Below are 23,869 nucleotides of genomic sequence, written 5' to 3'. Positions count from 1 at the left end.
GCTCTGGCGTCACTGGGATGGTTTTATGTCCGTGAATGCAGGTGTGTGTGTGTGCATGGCGGGTGGGGCTGGCATGGTGGAGACCTCTCTTTTGGGGAAGGGGATCCATTTTTATGCAGCAGGCCCTCCTCCTTGGCCCTGGTGCCATTTGGATTTTGGTGGAGCAAACACAGAGGAAATACCACCTCTGTGAAGCTGAGACTCAGGGCGTAGGGCAGTCTTTGCCCCCACCCCAGCTCAGCAAGGGGACCAGATTGTTGAGGAAATGGCTGGTGACAGTGAGTAGAAAGCGCCTATATTGGAGGAGGGTGACATTTGAAAGAGAAGGCAGTGGATCAGGTAATGATGTTAGAAACGAGAGAGGAAGGGAGGTAATGGGGAGGAAACCTCCAAAAGGATTAAAAGCATAGGATGATTGAAGTTAAAAGGACCTCAGGGGTCACTTGCCCAGCCCTAGAACTTTAAGGTTGAGGAACCTCTGCCCCCAAGAGCGGTGGTGATTTGCTCAAGGTCAGACAGTGAGTTACTGGCTGAGGAAGGACCCGAACTCAGAAACAAACTCTAAACCTCCTACGGTTTGGCATTTAGAATTTCTCCCTGACTTATAAGATGCAGGCGGCTCGTCGATACTCCCTTCTCCATCCCCATGGTGCAAACCCCAAAACCTCCAATTCTTCCAGCAAACGAAGACTATTTTTTAAATGACATCTCTTCCAAAATATGTCACCAAGTACCCCTCCTGCTGGAGACGCCTGGAGTGGGGAGGGCGAGTGCGAAGGGGGCGGGGGCAGACACGGCCGGGGGCGGCCGGGCGCTGGCCGGGGTCCCGGGGCGCGGCAGGGGGCGGGGGGCGGGGGCCGGCGGCGGCAAGGCGGCCTGCAGGGAGCAGCCGCGAGCCGGTCGGGCGCGCGGAGCTCGAGCCCCAGCCCGAGCGGGGCGGGGGAGGGAGGAGCCAAGAGCGGCCGCCGCCTCTGCCGGAGGAGCCGCGGGGCCGCCACACTCGCCCCCCGCCCCCCCGCGCTCACTCGCACTCACACCCGGGCGCAGGAGGCGGGCGGCCCGGGCCCCACCGGCCCCCCATGGACGCCCCCAACACGGGGCGCTGAGACCCCGCGTCGCTGCCCAGCCCGGTCCAGCGCGCCACGCCGAGGTACGGGGGAGGGAGCGAGGGGGCATTAATATGCAAATGCCTCGCGATTGATTATGCAAAGCCGCGGGGCTCTGTGGCCAGCTCCCAGGCGGGCTGGGGGCGCCCGGGGGGTACCCACTGCCAGCCTCAGCCTTCCTCGGCGCCCCAGTGACCCTGTCACAGCCCGGGAGCTTGCAACTTACGCCCTAGGGAAGGGAGGTGTTGCTAGGAGGTCGGTGGGCCCCGAGGTTCGCCGGCGGAGATGGCGTCCAGGCCTCCCCCTCGAGGGCCCGCCCGGCCTCTGTCCGGCCCGTCCGCTGCGCATTCCCGGGCCGGGCCCCGCTGCTGGCCGCCGGAGCTCCCCCGCCCGCCGCGCCGCGGTTTGTTTACGGTGCGCGGGAGGCCTGCCCACCCCCCCGCCCCGCCAGGCCCCCCCCAGCCTTCCAGGCCGAGGCCGAGTGGCCTTTGCAAAGCTGTCTCCAGCTGCGGAGGGCAATATGGGTGGGGTGGGGGGGTGCATTTGCACGGGCCCCGGGAGAGGAAAGTCCCCCCCCCCCCACTTCACCCGCCTCCCCAATTGAGCATGGCTCTCTGGTTGCAACACTCCTAATTGCAAAAAACGCGGCTGGGTGTGGGGGAGTGTATTTGAGGGTCCCTAGATGATTAGAGTTGCAAGCTAGGGCGGCTGGGAAAGGGAGGAAGGAACGGACCTGTGTTGTGTGTGCCCCCTCCTCCCTAGTTTCCCTCCCCGTGCAACGTGTCTCTCATGCCCCTTCTCTGGCTGGGGCCCTCCCTTGTCCAGTGTGAAAGAAAGGCGTGTGTGGTGGTGGGGGGGATGATAGGGGCAACAGAGAGAGCCACCATTTCCAGGGGAGGAGGTCGCAAAAGGAAAGCGGGTGGGATGGGAGCCCGCCCCTCAGTACTGGCTCTGGCCCCAGGAGGGGGAAGGGAAGAAGGGGGCTGTTGTCCAAGATGAGGGGGGAAGCAAATGTGACATGCAGACACAGATATGCCCACACAGACAGCCACATGCACACCCAGGGACACCCAGGCAGACTCAAGGACAGGAGCTGCTGGACACACCCACATGGGGACAAGGGGAGAGGCAAGCTGCCGCTGCAACGGGGAGCTCAGAGGGGTGGGACACACCCACGGGAGACCAAGAGCTGGCAGACCGACCCATGCACATACCCACGCACAGGGTCACACAGAGATGCTGTCACACACAGGGACAAGGAGGAGTCGCTGTCACCCACACAGAAAAAGTCACTATCACACGCATGCATGAACACAGAGCAATTGCACACAGCCGCATATTACAAAAGACCCTGTCACTCACAGGCACACACGTGCTCGCATGAGCCCAGTCACACAGGCATCATCGCCTGCCGTGACAGTCACCATCACTCAGTCAAATGCACACGCAGTTACACATCAACACATGTATGCACAACTTAGCAACAAGTATTTTCCTGCACTCTTACTGTGGATCTGTGAGGTTCTGTAAAACCCCTGCTCCTAAGAAAATTAAATTCATCTGTATGAAAAGATTTTACTGCATAATGGTGCAAGGCATGCATTCACGATAACATTCTCAGTCTCCATCACTTGTCATCCCACCCTGCTAGATGGTGAGCTCCTTGAGACCTGGGAGAATCCCTGGAAGAGCTCTGGATCCCATCCAGAGCCTTGCACAGGAAGTCCTCTGTAAATACTTGTTAATTGATTGACTGTGGGAACTCCGGACACAGGTGCACTCATTTGCACACAGTCCCAGGGACTCAGGTGCAGAAGGCGTTCACAAGGCTCAAGTCCACCCAGTCACAGGTCCACACTAACAGTTGTGTCCAGACAACCCCAGATGCACACATAGTCGTAGACCGCCCCCCCCCCCCAAGCTTCCTCCTGTCTTCTTACTTTAGGCTCAGCTTTTTTTTTTTGGAGGGACAGGAAAAGTAGAGCAAAGAGAGTAGGGGGGTCAGGGGGGTTCCAGAGGGCCGAGTCATGAGCCTGAGGCAGTTTCCAGTGACTTCCAGCATCTGGGATTATCCTGGCTGCTGGGGGAGGGGGTATTGGGGAGAGCTGGCTATCCCCACCCTAAAAGCAAATGAGGGGATCTAGCTGCCCCTGCTGGGGTCATTTGTCTAAGCCTTTCCTGGGGCTGCTCACTCACCCCCAGCTGAGTTCCTGCCTCCCACCAAGAGTCTGGCCCCTCTTCCCACCTCTGCCCTCCAGTCTAAACTTGGAAGCCTTCCTTAGGAGGCCGTATGCTGGTGAGTGTCTGGGTGAGTGATGTGTATTTTTGACTTGGAATTTCTCTCTAACGCTGTCTCTCTGTTGCTCTGTCTTGCTGTGTCTGATTCTCCCTCTCCTTATTTCTCTGCCAGTCTGTAACACTCACCCTGTCGGTACCCCTGTTCTTGTCTCTGTTTCTGCCAGGGTCTACTTTCTTGGAGTTGGGAACTGGCAGTGATGGTCTTCATACTTTTCCAGTTGTTAATACTCAAGCCCCGCCCCTCGGCCCCGCCTGCCCTGCCTCTGGGGTCACTGGGAGGTTGGGGTGGGGGGCGGGGGGGCTCAGCTGGCTGCTCAGGACATCCTGCGCTTCCTCAGTGCTGCAGCTGCGGCCAGAAAGTTTTGGGGGCTGGGAATGGGGGGAAGGGAAGGGGGTCAGCTACTGCCCGTGCTGACCTCTAAGGCTGGCAGGCTTCGCCAGGGGACACCAGCTTGGTGGAAGCCCTGGATGTGCAGGCTACAGCTAGCTAGCTCCTAAACAAGCCAGTGAGGAGGCTCCCGACCACACTGCCCCGCTGGAAAATAATCACCCCTATGGTCAGTGGTGGGAGTTGGCAGGATCCAGCTGAGCTGAGTCCGTGGCAAGACTCACAAAGGCCTTTCTCCACACCCCTGGCAGCTGAGACCCACCTCAGAGATGCCCAACAGCTGTGTCCTCTTTGCCCGGTCTCAGAGCCTGGTTCTGAGGGTACAGCTGCCCAGACTATGTGCAGGATTGAGTGAGGCCCTCTCCCATGAGTGCAGGCTCCAGCCTAGAGTGGCAGAATGGGCAGCTCTTCCAGAAAGGGAATTTGAGCAGGGGGCACTGGGGCAGGAGGCCCAGAGCCCAGGGGCCACCAGTCATTTCTGGCCATGCTCCCCTGGAGCCATGGCCTATTTGTTACTGATTCTACCATAGCGAATCCACAGCTGCTACAGAAGGGAAACTGAGGCTTGGTCACAGGGACCCCAGCTGGGTGAGAGAGCAAGTTATCATTCCTCTAGCAGTTAATATGCTGTAATGGTTAAGAGCAGGGAATTTTTTTGGAGCTAGATTGCCTGGGTTTGAATCTCAGCTCTGCCGCTTGCTGGTTGTATAACCTTGGGCAAGCAATTTAACCTCTCCCTTGCCTTATGTATAGATTGGGGATAATAATACCTACCTCATTCAGCTTTTTGAGGATTAGAGGAGTTAGAACATGTAAAATGCTTTAAAAAGTACCTGGTGCATATATGACAAGCAGATCCATACACAGAGTGTTAGCTGTTACAGTGAGAGAGCCTGTGGGTCTGGGGTCCCCTGGATTTCTTGGAGAAGCTTGATGGAGAAGTGGGTCTCCTAGACCTCACAGGAATGGGATGGGACTGGGGGTGGGGGTGGGGGGAAGGTTAGTGGGTCCCTAATCTCCAGCCTCCTCACCCTTCATGTCACTTCTCTCTCCCCCACAAGTTTTTGTAACCTGGAGCTCCTCTGCCTCGCCTTCCTCTGACCCTCTCCTTTTAGCTGCTTCTTAAAAGGCGCCCTTGGCATCCCAGCCTGGGACATACCTCCCCAGTGAGGGGCACGTGCATGAATGTTTGGGCATCACTGCACCTCTGTTGGGACAAGTCTGAGCACTGAAAGTAGAGGAGAGAAATAACAAGGAAAGCAGGCTCCTCTCTCCAACCCCTCTCTCTTCTTACATGTAGAGTACAGCACCCTTCCTCTCTCCTGGGGACCCAGCATCCCAGCTACTTACCATCAATCAATCAACCAGGACCCAGGCTTGGCTGACACCAGATTCCCTACCTCTGCCCGAGGGCGCATTAAAGTGAAGGGTAGTGGCACTGAGTAAAGACCAGTGTAGTGGACATGGCACCTTGAGATCCAGGGTCTGTCCTGAGTTGCCTCTTTCCGTTTGCGAGTCTGGTGATAAGACTCTTCTCTTCCCCAAATCCCTTTTAATTCAGCCCCTCCCCTTCAAGGTGCAGCAAGGACAATGGAGGGATGCCCTGTGGTGGGCCACTGGGAAGCCTCTGGATTGGGGGTCTAATCTCAACTCTAGTTCTCATGGCTGCAAAGGTGCTTGGGGGATCTTTGTGGCTCTTGGGGAGGGAAGCAAGCATGACCATGGTGGAAAGAGCACTGACTGGCAGTTGGAGGCTGGCTTTCAGCCATTCACCAGTTGCTGACTTTGGGTCTGGGTTTTCATCATCTGAAGACAACGATGCCTACCTCACTGAGAGTGAGGGTAAATAACATAACATAGGATAACACCTGTGTTCAACCTGTGTCACATCCTGGCATGAGAAGCAAAGCCTGTGGATTCTCCTTTCCTCCCAGGGCCTGGCAAGCTCCAGGGTGGGGATACACATGCCACCTGGAACCAGAGATGGTTCTCAGTCTCTCACAGAGGCATCTGGTGCTGGTGTGTGGTGGGGGACATACGGTTTTCAGGCATGTAATGTTGCCTGCCCTCCTCCTTGGCAGGCCAAGGCTTGGGTACCAAAGGGGACCTCCCTCTCTTGTGCCGTTGTGTGAGGTGGTCCAGAGGGAGGGGTCAGAAGTTCTCTGGGTAGATAAGGGGAGCAATATGGAACTTACTGGTGTCCAGGGGTGAGCACTCAGTCTGGGAGACCAAGGACTGGGGTTAAAGGTTAGGGCCAAAGGCACAGCCACACCCCGCAGCAGTGGCAAAGAGCAGCATGACTGGACCAAGCCCCCAGCCCACCTCTTCTTCTTCTCTTCCTCTTGTAAGGAAGAGATGAGCTCTTGGCTCCTAGAGTCTTAGCTGCCTGTTTCATTTTCTCTTTTACCAAGGAGCGTGGGCGGGAGAAGGGGAACCGGACCGAGGCTTTGGTGGCTATCGGCGTTTTTGTACGCATCAGTGAGTGGGTGTGTTGTGCGCGCAACCATGTGTGCGTGTGTTGTGCATGTGTGGGTTGGGGAGGGCTCTGAATATCCGCTGGAACCGGGTACTGGGAGCCCGCGGTTTTGCGCATGCGGAGTGAGTGTGTGTGTCTGCACGTGTCCGTGTGTGTGCCGAGACTCAGCTGCATTCACTTGCTCTCGCGGCGCTCTCTTGCTGTCGCCTGCGCGCTGGCTCGCTCGCTCGCGCGCGCGCGCTCTCTCTCTCTCTCTCTCTCTCTCTCTCACACACACACACACACACACACACACAATTTTCAATCTCTCTGCCCCCTCTTCCTCCCTCTCTCTCTCCATTCCCTCCCTCTCCCCGCTTCCTCTCTCTCCCTGTCTCGCCCTCTCTCCCTGTCTTCTCTCCCTCTCTCTCGCTCTCCCTCTCTCCTAGGTTCTCTCTCTCTCCCTCTCTCTCGCTGCCTTTGCCAGTTCTGCTTGGGTGGGGGCTAGCTCCCTCCTCCTTCAGGTGGCTGAGAGAACATCCCTGCCTTTCTTTTCCCCTCCATCTTTCCCTTCCCTCCTGGGCGATGCTCCCTAGGGCTTGCAGACAGCTCCTCTCTAAGGCGTCCTCCTCGGAAGGGGGGAGTGAGGAAGGGAGGACCCCAAGCTCTGTGCCCATGATGCCATCTGCAGCAAACGCCTTGGCCCCGTGACATTCATGCCTCTAGCATTCAGCTGCCCCAGCTCCCAGCTCCGATTACCCTGCTGGCTGCTAGGGGTTGGGGGGTGGGGAGAATGTGCCATGCCCAGCTTGGGGTGCTCCTAACTCTGCCTTCTGGGCTACTTGGATCTCTGCCTCCATTCCTCAGGGGAATTGGGGCAGGGGGCACGAAGTTCTGTGGGCTAGCAGGCAAAGGGCTGAGCTCTTGAGTGTGGGTGTGGGTACAGCCATCATCAGTAGGCATGTGGGATGGAGGTGACCTCCAGACCTGGGCACCCACCTTGATGCCTGACTGGAGCTGGCCTGGGGTGGGAGGAGGGAAAGGAGGGCAGCAGGTGGGTGAGGTTTGGGGGACTGGGGGAGCACAGCCTTTGATGTTAATACTGGGCATCTGGCCCAAGTCAAGGCTGCTGTTTATGTCTTTCTGTCTCTGATCTGCTGGGGGGAGTTTCCTGTTATATTCTTTTGGGGGAGAGGATCTTTTGTTTAAGTAACCGATCTCCCCCTTATGTCATATCCCCCACCCCCATCTTCCATCCTCTAGCCTCCAAGGCCCCACCGTGGCTAGGAGATCAGACTTAAGGGTCAATGCCCTTAGGCTCCAAAATCCCAACTCATGGGGGCCCAGCGAGAGCCCACCAAGGAGTGTTGCCTCCCTCCCTCCCACTTGCCAAGCCGTGCCTGCTCCTCTGTTGTCTCACACCTGCCAAATAGTACCTTCCTTCCTGCCTTCACTCCCTTCTTTTCTGGCATTAGGATAACAGCCAGTTGGGTGGGGCAGTCCCACTCAGTCCGTACCTGAGAATAGGACAGGGGATCTGGGACAAGAGAAAGAGGTCCCAGCCCTGAGGGGCATCTACCCCTCAACGTGGGGGACTGTGTTGCTGCTGCAGCCTCCACCATCACCAGATTCCCAGGGGCTGTTGGTGTTTGTGGCTGCCCATGGAAGCCCTCGTTGGCACGGGCGGCAGTGTCTGCACACAGATGCCTGTGTTTGCCTGTGCATGCCCGTGTGTGTGTTTGGGCTACAGTGGCCACCCAGGCCCCTTAGCATCACCCTTGGCTCCCATGGTTTGGAGTCTGGCCATCAATGCCAGATAATTGGGAGTGGGGGAAAACATCTCCCCCAACCCTAGCAGCAGGCAGAGGGGAAGGGGAGAGGGAGGTGTGAACCTACCCACAGCACTATTAATAGCCCACATGCCAGGCCACCAAGAACCAGCTGTCACCGTGGAAACCATTTCTATTCCCCCCTCCCCCCAGCCTCCATGGGGTGGGACTTAGGCGGGGCATGAAACACCCCCCCCACCCGTCTTTCTTTGTCACCTTTCTCTCTTTGTCTCCCCTCTCCTCCATTTGTCTCTCCTCCCCTTCTCTGTCCTCCTCTCTGCCTTACCCCTTCTCTCCCCATCCTCCATCTCATTGCGGCCTTTCTGCCTCTCCCTCTACTTCATTATCATCCCTGTCCATCTCTTTGTTCTTGCTCCTCCTCCTCTTTCTTCTCCATCATCCCTTTCATGCTCCCCTCCTCTTCCTCCCCTTGTCTCAGCGCTCCCCCCCCCCCAATGTGTGTGTCTTTCCCTCTGTGGTTGGCAAGAGGAGGGCCGGGCTTTCTTTAGAGCACTGAGGACAAAGTTCAGGGGCCCCACACGGGTGGGGCCGAAGCCAAGGGCAGATACTCAGGGGAGTAGTGTGTGTAGAATTTGGGGCTAGGTTCTGCGGACTAACATCCTCTCTGGCAGTCCCAGGAGTCCTTTAGAGAAGTCCCTTGGGTCCGCAGGACTGCGGAGTGGGACAGTCCTGCAGTGGGAACCTGGCATGGTGCCCACGGATGCCGCATTGGTCTCTTGTCTCTGTCCCCCCATTGCAGAAGCACTTAAGCTTAATGAAATGCTTCCCCCTTCATGGGCACCTTGCCCATACTGCCACCCGGCAGCTCTTATCTGACAAAGAGGGATTTGATGGCCAGGCCAGCCAACAGGTGGGTCTTGCGTCCAGCTGTCCAGCCTAGTCTCAGAACCCAATAGCTCCACTCTGTCCACTTCTTTGGGGCTGAGCCTCTGCCGGGGATGTGCCAGGAAGGAGCTTGGGGAATTAAACTGGACTCCAGGAGGAGGGGAGAGAGGCTGCCCTTCAGGGTGGGTATCTCTGCCCCACCTCCTTCCCTGCTGACCTTTTTCTGCCCACAGCTAACACGGGCTCACGTGGTATGTACCTCCCTGCATGCAGGGCCCTCTGCTTGCTCTGTGTTGCCTCAGAGGCCCAGGTATGTCCCTAGAGAGATAATGAAGAGTCCCAAAGGGTTCCAGGCTCTTGCTAGACGCCAGATGAGGGTGCCCCAAGCAGCGAGGGCAGCGCTTTGCTCCTTTGCCCACTGCCAGGGGCTCAGCCTAGCCTGGATTGCACTGACAGGCACCAGGACACCATTCAGCTCAGCACAGAGGTGGGGCAGAGAGGGAGCCTGCCCCTCCCCCCAGCAGGCACGTGCAAGCCCTTGGCAGTGCCCAGACACATTTGGAGTTAAGGCTGGGCCGGGGAGGGGGAAGGGAAAATAAACATGGTGGCTTAGGTTGGCACTGCCCCAGGTGTGCCCTGTAGCAACTGGCAGTGGAAGGGGTGCGGGGCGGAGGGGTCCTCCAGAGCTATTGCCTGGGGCAGGAGCTGCCCATGCCATGTGGCTGCTGCTGGTCTTCCCTGCCTGCCTCGCCACAGCTGCTAATACCCATTCCCACACACCCTGGCCCTCTCCGCCTGCCCCCAGGGCTTGCTCCCCAGGGCTGCCCCTCTCTCAGCATGCCCACTCCTATGCCTGCCTCCTCCCCTCCCCGGGGGTGCTTGGGCCTCTGGCTGGCGAGTGGATTTTTCCAGCTTCTGTAAACAAGTGGTGGCAGCATGCCAGGTGGGCAGGAGACAGGCGGGGGCAGCACCGCAGCCAGGGTGTGCCAAGCACCGAGGCACAGCCTAGGGGGGAGACAGGGAGACACTCAGACCCAGAGAGAGAGAGACATTCAGATGCAGACAGACAGACCAAAGGAAGCCTCGCTGGGCACAGATAGAAGTGGAAATAGAGGCGACAGAAAATAGTCCTCTATTGTCTAGCCCAACCCCCACAACTGCCCTGGCCCCCTACCCCTCACTGCGCTGGCTGAGAGCAGCAGGCCCCAGTGCCCAGTCCCTGGGCATCCCCACCCACTCCTTCTCCTCCCCCTACCTCCACCCCTAGGGCTGGCTACGCCATTATAAATTTATAACAGGAATTTCTCCATAAGCCAAGAAAAACTTGACCTACTTTCTTGACAGCTCCCTGGGCTAAGGCTTCCCGCTCGCGCCCCCCTCCTCCAGTCTCCTGTCCAGCCCCCAGTGCCCAGTCCTCGTCAGTGGGGGTATCAGAGGCAGAATGGGCCACCCTTCTGAACTCCTGCCACGGTCCCCACACTGGGGGCTCCCCTGTGTGCAGAGGCCCTGTCCCACTGCCCTGCCCAATGGCCTGGCTTATCTCTCCCTTCCCCTCCCACCCTGGCTCCTTATCGGTTCCTGGGGGTGGGGCCAGGGGGCCCAGGGGCGAGGTCTCTGGTACAGCAGCCACGTGATGGAGGTTGTGTTTGGGGAGCTGCACCCTTTGTCCCCCTCTCACATGCCCACACCTGCCTGTGTGTGCAGACAGCCTCAGGTCTGTAACCTGTGGTAAGAGGTGCAGTGCAGAGGGAATGGTGGGCCCAGGTTGGCACTGCCCTGGACCCCAGGTTGCAGAACACAGCTAGCATTCAAGCAAGGCTGCAAGGTTTTCATCCCTGAGCCGCTTGCTTACTCGCTGCGTGAACTTGAGTGAATGATCAAGCTTTCTGAGACTCAGTTTCCTCATCTGTAAAGTTCTGATGCCCACTTTGGAGGGCACATATTATCTACTCAATGAGTGTTAGTTTCCTTTCCCCTTCCCCTTGCCATCCTGGTGGGTGGCAGCTCAGCTAAACCAACTGGGAAGTCTGGTCTGCAGACTGGGAAGTGTGATTTGGGACCTTTAATGGGAAGCTCTGGAGTCTTTGAGGGGCTGGGGTTGGGGAGCCATAACTTTGCCAGCAGCAGGGGAAGTCAGCTCCCCACTGTTTTCAGTGTCTCTCTCTGTTAAGGCACTTTGGTGGACTCATGACCCCTGTGTGCTGCCCCCACACCCCACCCTTCCTTCACGGGTACCCACCATGCCCAGGCTGAAAACTGCTTGTCTCTGGTCGCCTTTTGCCCTATAATACTGATGAGTTTTGGGAAAACTTGGCTAGAGGGATGGTAACAATAGCTAAGGTTTAATAGACACTTATTAAGGGCCAGGGACTTGATTGAATGTGAGAATGGAGACATGGTACATGGATTACCTCATTCTTTCCCTCCATCCATTTCCACATCTGGAGCTTAGGGTGCGGATCACCAGCCTTGCCTGCTGTACCTGTTGATCTGAGGGGTTATCCTGGTCCTCTCCCTGCGCCTGCCCTCAATGCCGACCACCATCTTGTTATGAGCCCCAAGAGCCCAAAACGTTGCCACCAAAGGAATCCTATCCACTCACCCCCACCATGGTGCAACCTTATCCCTGCCTCTCTCCTCTCTCTGCAGGACTTTTGGACAGGACGAGACTCCGAAACTACTCCCCCAGCCAGGGACCCCCCACGGACCCAGCTTGCCCCCCAGCTCTACCACCTGCCACTCCCTGGCCCCTCTCACCGCCTGCCCCCCTGGGGGTGCAGGGCATGGTGTGAAAGGCCAAGTGCTGAGGCGGGCACCATGGGTGCTGTGCCCTAGGGCCTGGGTGGCGGGGGGTGGGCGGCCTGTGGGCGTGTCGGGGGGGCCAGTGTGCCCACCCCAGTCTCTTGGCGTGCTGGAGGGCATCCTGGATGGAATTGAAGTGAATGGAACAGAAGCCAAGCAAGGTGGAGTGTGGGTCAGACCCAGAGGAGAACAGGTAACGGGTCCAGCAATGAGGTTGTGCCAACTTCATGGCAGTAGGCATGGTCACCTGGCTGGGCAAAAGAGAGTGAGCTTGGGCCTTTTAAGCACCTCTAGGGGGATGGGCGTGAGGCCAGCAAGCATGCTGCCTACCTTTGCCCAGATGAGGTCATGATCACACGTGGCAGGGAATTAGGCACCTGAAGTGGGAGATGCCCATTTTGGAGGAGGGAGGTGATGCAGAGCAGAGTAATTCAGGCAGCAGGCTTGTGATCCTCCCTTGACAGTGCTGGGCAGTCTCCAGTGCCCCCAGTGTCCCCTCAGCCCCCCTCACCTGAGCATGTGGAATCCAAACAGCCTGGCCATTTTCCTCCTCTCCCCACCAGCCCATTCACATCTGATTACTAGTGTGCCATCCAGAAGCCATGGTGCATGTGACATGACATTTCAGGGCACATGCATCAGTAACTATTGGTCACAGCCCACACTTATATTTGGAACCTATTGGGAGCCTCACAACTCTTCCTTGTTCGTGGGTAAGGGCGGGCACTGCCATGGGACTCCTCCCAGGAAGTGGAAGTGAAGGTTTTACTCACACGTGGAGGAGGCATCAGCCCTGAACGCACAACTGGGGATGGGTTACCTATGATCTGCATTGCCCTTGAGGAGCCCCGAGGGTCCCTGCCTCTCCCTTCATCTCCAAGTGGCACAGAGCTCTGTGCCAGTTGGCATGGTGCCCTGGGATCTGGGTACAGCCTGTGCCTATGGCCAGGGAGAGGGTGGGGGGAGGGGGTGCTCTGGGGAGCAGTGTGGCTGTTGCCTAGGAGACCAGATCCTGAGCCAGGAGGCCAGAGGCCTGGCCAGGCAAAGCCCTGGGGCCCAAGACTGGGTCTCTGGAGGGGTGGAGGAAGTGGATGGGGCTGGCAGTTGTGTAGGGCACCTGGGGTACCCCCCCCCCAAAGCCTCACTCTAGGGGGACACTCTGAAAAAGATCAGGCCTATCACTGCATAGCTTTCACTTGCAGCCTCTGTACCTCCCTGCCCAGACTTCTGTGGGTCTGAGAGAGTCTGCTCCTAACTCAGAGAAAGGCGGGAATGCCAGTTCCTGGTCCCCCAGAGCTGCAGCCCCTCCCCTGTCAACCTCCCCTCCCCCATGTCCCTGCGCCACCTTGTGGCTGTCCCTGGGACTGCACTCAGGCGCTGTGAGTCTAGTAATTGCTGAAGACTGCCAGCTCAACTGGGGCCTAGATGGCTGGGAGTTCCCCCACACCCATCCCTCCTGGAGGCAGGATTGAGATCTGACCTTCCAACCGTTGTAGAAATCAGACAAGGGTAATCTCCAGGGGACGTGGAACTCAGAGCTGTCTGTGACTGTGACTGTGACCCTGGCCAAGGTCACTGTGTCAGTGTGTTGGGAGCTGCTTCAGGCTCCAGGGGGAGGGGCCCTGCAACATGCACACACAGGGTGGTTATACGAACTGTGCATGCGTGTAGAAGGCTATGTAATTTGTGCGTGCCAAGGTTATGTAACGTGGAGAGGCTGGCGACATGTATGTGCAGTGGCTGAGGGTTGCTAATACTTTGCATGGAGGGGCTCAGGGTCCTTATCCTGGCTCTGACTCCAGTGCCCAGTGTCACCAGGCACAAGTGGGGCCTCAGTTTGCTGCTCTGTTAATTAGAGGCTGTGGACAGGGTGACTCTGGAAGTCCCTTCCTATTCTCATTGTTCATTCTAGTTCCAGTTGCTAGGCACTATATGTTTTCAGTCACTGTGGTTATTTAGCATGTGTGCATGACCTGGAAATCAAGCAACATGTTCACTGGGGGTGGGGGATGGTATTATTAGATGCCTGTCCAAAGGGTTGTGTAACACATGGGCATATTCTAGAGGTCAGAAACACGTTTGAGAATGCCTGAAAGTTGCACAGATATGTAGATCTTGGTGCTTATTTACCATGCTTGGGTTTATATTGAAGGCTTCATAGTTATTCATATGCGCTGGTCTTACATTGCATATATGTATGTGTTTTAAAGGTTATATAGCTTTAAGCATGACATGAAGATTCTTTCTGTATATGTGTCATGTACTGAAGGCTTAAATATGTGGATATCTTGTGGATTATGAGTGTTTAAATTTTAGTGTGTATGTTTGTGTGTGTGTGTGTGTGTGCGTGTGCGCGCGCGTCTTGGGGCCCTAGAACATGCTTGTGCCCCAGCCAAGCCCCTTATCTCTCTTCTCAAAGCTTCTATATAGCTGGATCCTTCTCAGTTTTGTCAGCTGACCTGGGTTGGGAGTGGGAGGTAGAATGAGGACACAAGGTGGACGGAGTCGGGGCCTGGGGGATTCTATAAGCCTACTGGATGAGGAGGGGGCTGCCCAAAGACTGCTCTGTGATTCTGCCCACTTTGCCCCCACCCAGTGCCAGGTCACCAGATGGAAAGCGAAAAAGAAAGAACGGCCAATGTTCCCTGAAAACCAGCATGTCAGGTGAGCCTGGCTGCGTGTGTCCTTCCTCCCCGCCCTTGCCCCACCAAACCAGGCCGGGGCTCTGCTGGGGCCTGGGCGTGTACCAGCAGCTCCTGTGTCCTGTGGGGAAGCCTCCTAGAGGGCTTGGGACAGACTTGTCTGGAGGTGAGACGGGTGATGTGGACATGCCCCAACCTTTGAGGACGGATTAGGTCAGGAAGGACCTCTTCCCTTCTCCTATAACCCCCTTGCCTGAGGACGCCCTAGAATCAAAGCCTGGGCTATAGGGCCGGGGGGTTATATTCCCATGAGATGAGCTGCTGACATTTGCTTCTCCTTCTCCCACATCCCCTGCCCCTCAGATGCAGCAAGAGAGAAGCCCTGAATGGGCCGTCAGAAGAACTGGGATTCTCCATATTCTTAGGGAAGGGGATGGACGAGATGACCTCTGATGTTTCTCTGGGATTCTCCCTGGACACAAAGAACCCTTCAGGGAGGCTGGGCTAGGGGATGGGCCAGGAAGGAAAAATTGTGGGGTGGAGAAAGTGTAGGAGCCTCTCTGCTGGGGGCCCAAGCCATGCCTGCCTCCCTTCCTCCCTCCCAGGGTATATCCCTAGTTACCTGGACAAAGACGAGCAATGTGTCGTGTGTGGGGACAAGGCAACCGGTTATCACTACCGCTGCATCACTTGTGAGGGCTGCAAGGTATGGACCAGCCAGCTCCTGCCCCTCCCCCCCCACCCCATCTCACTCTCTTTAAGGCCCCCACCACCTGGCACAACAGATAGCTCTATAAACATGTAACCTAAAGCCCACCATCACGTCATCATTTCTCTTCTCTTATTCATTCATTCATTCATTCACTCACTCACTCACTCACTCACTCACTCATAATCCCTGCTCTGCCACTCATAAGATGTCTGATCTCTCTGAGCCTCAGTTTCTTCATCTATAAAATGAAGATAATCCTACTACGAGCCTCGTAGAGTTGTTGGGAGAATTACATGAGATAATTCACGTAGTGTATTTAAAACAGTGACAGGCACATAGGTAGCACTCAATAAATGTCAGCTGTCATCTATGCATTCAATGTATCAGGTGTGAGGGGTATAGTATATGCCCTGTCCTCAAGCTGCTTACAGCCAACCAGAGAGAGACAGACATCAGTTGAAACCAACATCAGTGTTTGTGGTTTGTGGACCACCTGCAGTACTAGTTAAATGCGGATCCCCAGGCTTCATCCCAGCCGTACTCAATCAGAACCTTTTGTGGTGGAGCCCAGGAATCGGCCGTGGAACAGGCTCCCTGGTTGCTTGCACTGCACTTGGAAGAGTAAGAACCAGTGCTGGGGGCATGGTGGGGCCCAGAAGAGAAGAGGAGTCTCCCTGGGCAGAAGGGACAAGGTCATAGACTTGGGGAGGCTTAAGTAGATTTCACTTTGGACATTTCAGCCTGCATGGTTTTTCCAACATCATCACCTCCTGAAAATGTAAGACCTTTCAAGAAAGAGAAATATTAAAAAATATGTTAAGGCATCAAGTTCCTCTCTTTCTTAGTGTCAACCAAACCAAGACCACCAGGCATTTAGAGGCCCATAGCAGTGTTCCTGGAAGCAATACAAGCAGTGTAACACAGAGCAAGGAACCTCATCCTCAGGGACATCTGAGTCCAAGAGGAGCATCCCAAAAGAGATGCCTTGGTCCCCATGCTAGAGAGTCCAATGTTAGAGGTCTAGAGTGAGGCCCAGAAATCTGTGTTTTTGGTAAGTGCCCTAGGTGATTTTAATGCACCCCAGAATCTGAGAGCTTAGACCTTGGTGTCCATACCTCAGGTCCAGTTCTGGCTCTGCTGCCCATTTAGCTATATGACTTTGGGCAAATCGCTTAATCTCTCCAAGCTCCAGTGTCCTAGTCAGCAAAATGGAGATAGTACCAGTTCCTACCCCGTGGGGTTGACATGAGCGTTAAATGGGATGATGCATGAAAGAAAAGGCTTCTAAGGGCCTGGCAGATAGGAGGCATTCAACAGATACTAGCTCTTCCTGTTAATACTATCATCTTGACTCCTGAAGTTTTTCCTTTAAAGCAAAGACTAAACGTGATACATAGAACTGAAAATTTTCTTTTAAATCTACTAGAGTTCATACCCAATGCTTTTCTCTTGGCTTTTCTTACCCCCTATTTCATCAGTTCCACCTACACGGGCAGCAGGCAGCATGTATGAGAATGGTTTTGGGGTCAGTGTTGTTTTTAGAGTCGTTTAGCAAGATGGAAAATGAGGTATTAATTGGACTTCGAAAGCTGCTATTCCTCAAGCCTCTCAGCCCTGCACACCATCCCTGGCCCAAATCTCCCCACTTTGGTCATCATCATTACATCCACCACCACCAGTGTGCATGTACCCCCATCCCTCAGCGGCTTGGGGGCTGAGGGTCTGTATTTCTAAGGTCCTTCTAAGTCCTGGCAGACCCCAGTGATCCTGGGCTTGCTGTGTCAGGTGGACACCAGGTTCCCTCACTAATCCCCCCCCCACACCATGAACTGCATGGTTGGTTCAGGAGGGGGAGATCATGATCACAGCATGCTCATTTCCCCTCCCCCCAGGGCTTCTTTCGCCGCACAATCCAGAAGAACCTCCATCCCACCTACTCCTGCAAATATGACAGCTGCTGTGTCATCGACAAGATTACCCGCAATCAGTGCCAGCTGTGCCGCTTCAAGAAGTGCATCGCCGTGGGCATGGCCATGGACTGTAAGGGGATGGGGAGGGGGTCGGGCCAGGTGGCTGCCTGTGGGAGTGAATTCAGATATGGCAGCTCCCTTCCAGGGTACTCTCAGGACCCACAGGGCAGAGTGACAATCCAGGTCAGGCCGATGACAGAATGAATGTTGAGAATCTTGGTCCCTGCTGCCCTTATCTCTGGGGAAGAGGAAACAGGATTCTTCTGTGGGCCCTGTGCATGGGCCTCAGTGTTTACCTGCCTTTCACCACTCTGGGGCCTTAAAGTAATTAGGTAGAATGAAGTCCTGAGCACCCCCCACCCCAACACAGTGTTCCTGACTGCCAGAGAAGACACTCCACTTCGAGTGAGAGAGGGCATCTTTCATTGGCTAGGGATTGGATGGCAGGGTTGTCTAGTAACCACTCCCACCATAGCCTTTTAGACCAGAATATGCGATTCCTCTCGATCAACCCAAATTGGAGTTGATGTGGTCCCAGTGATTATCATGATCCAGGTTGTACCACCCAAGTGCTAGGTGATTTGGGAAGTCACTTAACCTCCCTGGCCCTCAGTTTCCCTAACCTGTATACTGGAAAGGGTAGTTCCTGAGAAGGTTGTAGAGAGTGTCATGCGCACTCTTTCTGTGTATCTCTGTTGTTGACAGTGGTTCTAGATGACTCGAAGCGGGTGGCCAAGCGCAAACTGATTGAGCAGAATCGGGAGCGGCGACGGAAGGAGGAGATGATCCGATCACTGCAGCAGCGACCAGAGCCCACTCCTGAAGAGTGGGATCTGATCCATGTTGCCACGGAGGCCCATCGCAGCACAAATGCCCAGGGCAGCCATTGGAAGCAGAGGCGGAAATTCCTGGTAAGGAGAGAGTGAGCATGGGGAGAGTAGTAGCCAGGTGGCTGGGAGAGGAGAGCAAGCTCAGAGTCTTGCCTCCTCCGTGAAGCCTTCTTGGTTTAATCTGACCCAAAGCTGAAAGTCTTCACACCTTGGTGGTCCTGATTTATACACCTCTGTGTGTGTCGCTGCTGTCTGGGTCCTGCCTATCCATCTAATTGGGAGCCCCATGAGGACAGGGCCTTGCCTTCCTCATCAAATTTCCAGTGAGCAGGGGCAACCTCTCCTCTTTTTCCTGTCCACAGTGACTGGGTGGAGAGGGTGAGGACACAGTCATGTAACAGTATTTTTGGGCACCTGCTGGATGCCAAGCATTGTGTTAGGCCTTGGCAAAACTGAGTGCCAAGTGAACGGTCAGCTTGGGCAGACATGGCCAGTTGGTTATATGTGGTGGGGGAAGCTAGAAAACTGGCATCTGGTTCCTGGTGGAGTAGGCCCGGGGGTGGAACAGTGCACTGTTAAGCACATGGGCTCCAACACCAAGCAGATGTATGCGTCAGAAGTGAGATGGCCTGGGTGCAAATGCTGGTTCTGCCACTTACTAGTCATGTGACCTTGGGCTTATTATCTGCACTGTGCCTCAGTTTCCTCATCTGTGAAATGGACGTCATTATAATATCTTCCTTATAGGATTATGGTAAGGATTAAATGAGATAATATGTGTAAAACGTGTAGCCTATTGCCTGGCCACATATTAAATACTCAGTGAATATAGCTTCTATTATTATGACATTACTTCTACTGTTATGATTATTACCATTAGCAGACTTGGGGCTCTGGCTCTAGTCTGTTCTTTGCCCCCAGGTGAAGGAGAAGCCTTAGGCCTGGGACACAGCTGTCCCCAGGTGCAGTACTGGCGGTCCCTCTTCCCCATGCTGCCTTGGAGCTCCCCCTGGTGGGCAGGGAACCTCAGTGAGAGGTTGAAAGGGGTCTGCAGCCCCAGCTGACCCCCATGTCTCCCTGTAGCCGGATGACATTGGCCAGTCACCCATCGTCTCCATGCCGGACGGAGACAAGGTAGACCTAGAGGCCTTCAGCGAGTTTACCAAGATCATCACCCCGGCCATCACCCGTGTGGTGGACTTTGCCAAAAAACTGCCCATGTTCTCCGAGGTGAGTGGCAGGTGGGAGGAGACATGTGCCATACTGGAGGCAAACCTGGCACTGCTCCCCAGTCCCCCAGTCCCCCAGTCCCAGCACATGCTCATCTGAGGTTCTCTGGACAGGGAGCAATTCCTGTAGGTCAACACACACCCAGCACTTGCACACACGTACCCCCCCCACACACAGGCACACTCTCTGGGCTACCTGATCCCTAAGGAACCAGGAGCCGCCAAGTACGCAGTCTCTCCAGCCCCTCCTGGGCCCTCCCAGCCCCTCTCCCATCAAGGCTACGTGGCCATCCCAACTCTGGGTAGCCTGAAAGTTCTTCTCATCTTTGAGCACTAACTCTGGGGACAGCTGCCTTATTAGCTGTATGACCTTGGCCATGTTACCCAACTCCCCTGGACCTCAAGTCTCATTTGCAGTGGGGATGGAGATAATGATGGGACCTAACTCACAGGCTTAATTGTGAGGTTTAATGAAATAGGGCAGCACAAGTTTAGCTGTTCAGAGTACATATTACTGGCTGAGGCCAGGGGTGGCCTAGCAGCTCCCAGAGGGCATTCATAGGGGACGCTCATGGTGAGGAGCATGCTGAGTGTTCCTGTGGCCCTGCCACTCCGCAGCTGCCTTGCGAAGACCAGATCATCCTCCTGAAGGGGTGCTGCATGGAGATCATGTCCCTGCGGGCAGCTGTCCGCTATGACCCCGAGAGTGACACCCTGACGCTGAGCGGGGAGATGGCTGTCAAGCGGGAGCAGCTCAAGAATGGCGGCCTGGGCGTAGTCTCTGACGCCATCTTTGAATTGGGCAAGTCACTCTCTGCCTTTAACCTGGATGACACGGAAGTGGCTCTGCTGCAGGCTGTGCTGCTAATGTCAACAGGTACCTGCCGATTGGCTGGGAGGGCTGTCACTCTCCTCCTTCCTTAATCCTACAGTCTCTCCCTGCTCCTCAGCTTCTCTACCCCTATGCCTACCCCTACATCCCCCAAACTTACCTCTGTCATCCTGGCCATCTCCATCACCCAGGCCCACTTCTCTGTCCCTCTGTCCCTCTCTCCTCTTATCCCTCTATACCCATCCTTTTGGTCCTCTCCCTCTGCCCTATGGTTGATCCTACACCCACCCAACAGTGTATTTTTCTCCCCTTGCTCTTATAGCCTCTCCACTTTGGGCTCCCTTCACCCACTCCCCCTTACGCCCTTCCTTCTTTCCCCGCAGACCGCTCGGGCCTGCTGTGTGTGGACAAGATCGAGAAGAGTCAGGAGGCGTACCTGCTGGCGTTCGAGCACTACGTCAACCACCGCAAACACAACATTCCGCACTTCTGGCCCAAGCTGCTGATGAAGGTGACTGACCTCCGCATGATCGGGGCCTGCCACGCCAGCCGCTTCCTCCACATGAAAGTCGAGTGCCCCACCGAACTCTTCCCCCCTCTCTTCCTCGAGGTCTTTGAGGATCAGGAAGTCTAAAGCCTCAGGCGGCCAGAGGGTGTGCGGAGCTGGTGGGGAGGAGCCTGGAGAGAAGGGGTGGAGCTGGGGGCTGAGGGAGACCCCCCACACCTCTTCTCTCCTTCTTCTCATCCTCAGACAGATTCAGCTCCCACACACACCCCTGCACTGCCCCGTCCCTCCTCAGAACCTCCAGCCCTGGGACAGGGCAAACCAATGAACTTGCTATGAAAAGGACAGTGTTGGGGGCTGGGGGACTGTGTCCTCTGAGAAGGTAGGGCAAGGGAGGGAGAGCTAAGAGAGGACAAGCCATCTTAACCGTAGGGGACAGAGGAATGTGGGGTGGGGGAAGATACCCTCAACTCACCCCCTACACACACACAAGAGAGAGCCCCTGCCCAGTTCCTTGGCCTAGGTTCCCCCTCCAGGCTAAGAGCCTCTCTGCTCCCCTAGATGCCTGAGTGCAAACGAAGGCTTGGCTTGGCTCCTCCTCTGGAAGTTAAAAATTATAGTCATTCTAACTGCACTTTGGAAACCAGGCAAGGGGAGAAGATAAATGAAGAAAAACTAGACAGAAAAAGAAAAAAAGAGAGCAATTGCTAGAGAGAGAGAGATGATATTAAGTTATTAACTGAGGCTGGCCAGAGGGGAGGACCCCCCACCACCCCCATGCACTTTGAGAGCTGCCCCTCCTCCCCCCGAATCAGAGAGAACTGCCCCCCACACCAGGTCCCCAAGGGCAGGGCTGCCGATCAGAGCTGTGAGTTAACACCACAGGGTCCTGGCCACCCCCTCTTGCCTTGCCCTTCCCTCTGTGCCCCTTTGGCACCCCCACCCCAGTACTCCTCTGCTCTCTGCCACTCGTGCCCGCTGAGTTCCATCTACCTCTCACGCTGGATGCCAGCTGGCCCCTCACCAGCCTGCCCTGCTGCCCACACAGCTCCCCTTTCAGGTGCCCAGCCCCAGGGGCCTCTCCCTGTCCCCCCCACTCCGTCCGCACCTTGGCACCCACACAGGAAAAACTGTGGCTCAAGCTCCCGCCCTCTTCACATCCTGCAGTATTAGCTACAATCCAGATGCTGCTGCACTGGGGGGCGAGGGGGGTGTGCATGAGCCTCTTCCAGAGCCTCCGCCCCCTTAGGACCCTGTTTCCCATCTGTCTTCTGGGCTCTCTCTAACCTCTGCCCTCCTCTTTCCTCACTCCCACTCATTGCACTAACCCAGACTCTGGGTGGGCAGGCACCAGAATGGGGGTGCTTAGATAAATGGCACTTAGTTGGGGGCCCCGGGGGAAGGGGCGGTTGGTGCTCCTCTTTTCTTTGAAGCTCTTTAGGCCAGCCGCCCTTCTGCCCCGGGACCCCTTTCCCCTCTTTTTTTCTCTAATTCAGGGACTTTGGCTTGAGCCACCTCCCACCCTCCTGGTGAGGAGTGCTCTGTGGGTCTGTACTTCGGTGAGCTGCCCTCCTCCTCCTCCCTTTGGCTATCACCCACTCCACAGGGGAGAGATGGAGAGAGGAGGTGGCCCTCCTGTGGGTGGAGGAGGGACAGGTGGGAAGGGACAGCGCAGACCAGAGGGCCCTGGGCTCAGGGCTGCATGTCGGCAGGGATGGATGGGTGGACATAGATGCCCCCGGAAGCCATGGGGAATGGGGCAGGGGGCGGGGGGAAGGGTGCCAGGGCTTCCTGCGCTTTGCACTATTGGGGCAAAAATGTCTTAAGCAGTGGGGAACCTGCCACCCCACCCTGGCCCTCAGCCTGCCACAGCCCCCTACACACATGCACGCGTGTGCACGCACATGCACACACACACACACACACACGCACACACACACACACGGGAAGGCAATGCTATGCTGCCCATCTGGGCATGTCTTTCCCCCACTGTTCAGGTGTTCCAACATGGGGGGAGGTCCTGGAAGAGCATCTGCTGTCACCTGTGCATGTGCCTGCCCCACCCCTCTTGGGCTCGTGGGCTGCCCGTGCTATCTTTGTCTGTCTCTATGCTCTCTCTCTCTCCTGGGGTACTGATTCCTGTATTACTCCAGTCCCATGGGTAAGCCCTCTTGTACCCTCCTTCTGCCCCTGGGGGCCCAGTGGAATTCCTGACCTGTCTGCTGTCTCCCCCATCCCTCCATCCCCACGACTCCCCCTCCATCCCCATTCTCAGCCATGGACATGGTGGAGAAAAGGCCTTAAAGAGGCTTGGCCTCTTACAGGCACTTGGAAATCCCCCCGCCCTTCCCCAATCTTATGAGCTGTGATCCCCCACTCTGAACCCTGACCCCTCCCCCTCTACTCTCGGTGATCTGGAGTGTATGTGTGCATTTCTCTGCGTGAATGTGTGAGCAAGTACACGTGGTGGGGGAGGAGCCAGGGGGACTCAGGAGCGCCACGCACCTGCTCTAGAGAGGCAGCTGTCCCAGTCCCTGCTTTGGAAGTGAGGGACAGGGCCCTCTCCTGGGGGCCATTGGTGCTAATGAGGGGGATGGCCTTGATGTGGGTGCTTAGCATGCCTCCCCCAGTATTGGCCCGGGGCACTAGGGCAGGCAGGGTGGGGCAGCAGGTGCAGTATTGGTGGGGGGAGGGGCTGCTGGGAATAGGATGAGGGGGCCAGGCCAGGACAAGGGGGTGCCAGAGCCATGACCACTACCCCGCCCCCACCACCCGCCTCTCCATCTCAGTATTCCCCCTCCCATCACTCATAACACACATACCTCATCCAGCCTCCTCCCTGCTCAGACTTGGGGAGGGTGGGGGTAGAGGAGCCCCTACCCCTTCCCCTGGTGGCGGGTCTACAGGGCTGGGAGAGGGCAGGGCATGTGACATAGACACCGTCCATAAGGGGGACAGTAATTCCTGCCCTGGGAACTCCTGGGTGGGGGGAGGAGGACACTTCCCTGGAGGCGCTACTGAATGTATGAGAAGCTGGTGCTGGGGTGGAGGGAGGGGGGTTGTGGCCAGAAACAGGGAAGGAGGTAGGTCCCTTCCCCAGGGAGGGGTGGGGCCGGTAGGGGTGACTTGGAGGGGCTCCTACTCCTGCCCCACGTTGACAATCAGTATGTCTGTTATGTGCGATTTTTCACCCCGTTGTGTTTTGGGTCAGGATTTTAAAGAAAGATATTTTTATGGTAATTGTTGCTCGTCTATTTTACTATATATTTATGTAATAAATATATGATGAAAATAACCCCCTTGGGCAGCCCCCCCTTAGACTTGCGTGATGTTTCCCTGTATCCTCCCATCTGCTGGCAGAGTATCCATCCCACAAACTGACCAGATGGAGAGGTGTGCCCCCAGCCTTGGCAGTATTTCCACCC

At 56.2% G+C, this 23,869-nt stretch overlaps 2 protein-coding genes across 11 annotated transcripts in view; one reads left to right on the top strand and one right to left on the bottom strand.

Moving 5' to 3' along the window:
* The window catches only part of MED24 (mediator complex subunit 24), a 30,861-nt gene extending 29,323 nt beyond the window's left edge, over positions 1–1,538 (bottom strand). For 2 of the 8 annotated variants that reach the window (XM_070562051.1, XM_070562054.1), the window contains exon 1: positions 1,333–1,503. The gene's annotated coding sequence lies outside the window, so the exon portion shown is untranslated. Of the gene's footprint in view, positions 1–1,332 lie in introns of all 8 variants that reach the window. The other 6 variants (XM_070562060.1, XM_070562059.1, XM_070562065.1 and 3 more) reach the window with 5 other exon arrangements.
* THRA (thyroid hormone receptor alpha) lies at positions 894–23,762 on the top strand. Of its 3 annotated transcripts, XM_070562070.1 has the most exons (10): positions 955–1,150; positions 6,204–6,270; positions 11,572–11,917; positions 14,321–14,388; positions 14,972–15,072; positions 16,971–17,118; positions 17,754–17,959; positions 18,962–19,108; positions 19,726–19,984; positions 20,323–23,739. In XM_070562070.1, exons 3-10 carry the CDS (start codon positions 11,865–11,867, stop codon positions 20,571–20,573), a joined length of 1,233 nt encoding a protein of 410 aa, XP_070418171.1. In that variant the 5' UTR covers positions 955–1,150; positions 6,204–6,270; positions 11,572–11,864; the 3' UTR covers positions 20,574–23,739. The 3 variants fall into 3 exon arrangements, with proteins under 3 accessions (XP_070418170.1, XP_070418172.1, XP_070418171.1); XM_070562069.1 differs by lacking the exon at positions 6,204–6,270 and having other exon boundaries at positions 894–1,150; positions 20,323–23,762; XM_070562071.1 differs by lacking the exons at positions 6,204–6,270; positions 11,572–11,917 and having other exon boundaries at positions 942–1,150.
* The last annotated feature ends 107 nt before the right edge of the window (positions 23,763–23,869 follow it).

The sequence above is a fragment of the Equus przewalskii genome, chromosome 10, assembly GCF_037783145.1.
Source record: "Equus przewalskii isolate Varuska chromosome 10, EquPr2, whole genome shotgun sequence".
Lineage (NCBI taxonomy): Eukaryota > Metazoa > Chordata > Mammalia > Perissodactyla > Equidae > Equus > Equus przewalskii.
The sequence above is the reverse complement of the archived record's forward strand: the minus strand, read 5'-3'. Positions and strand labels throughout refer to the sequence as shown.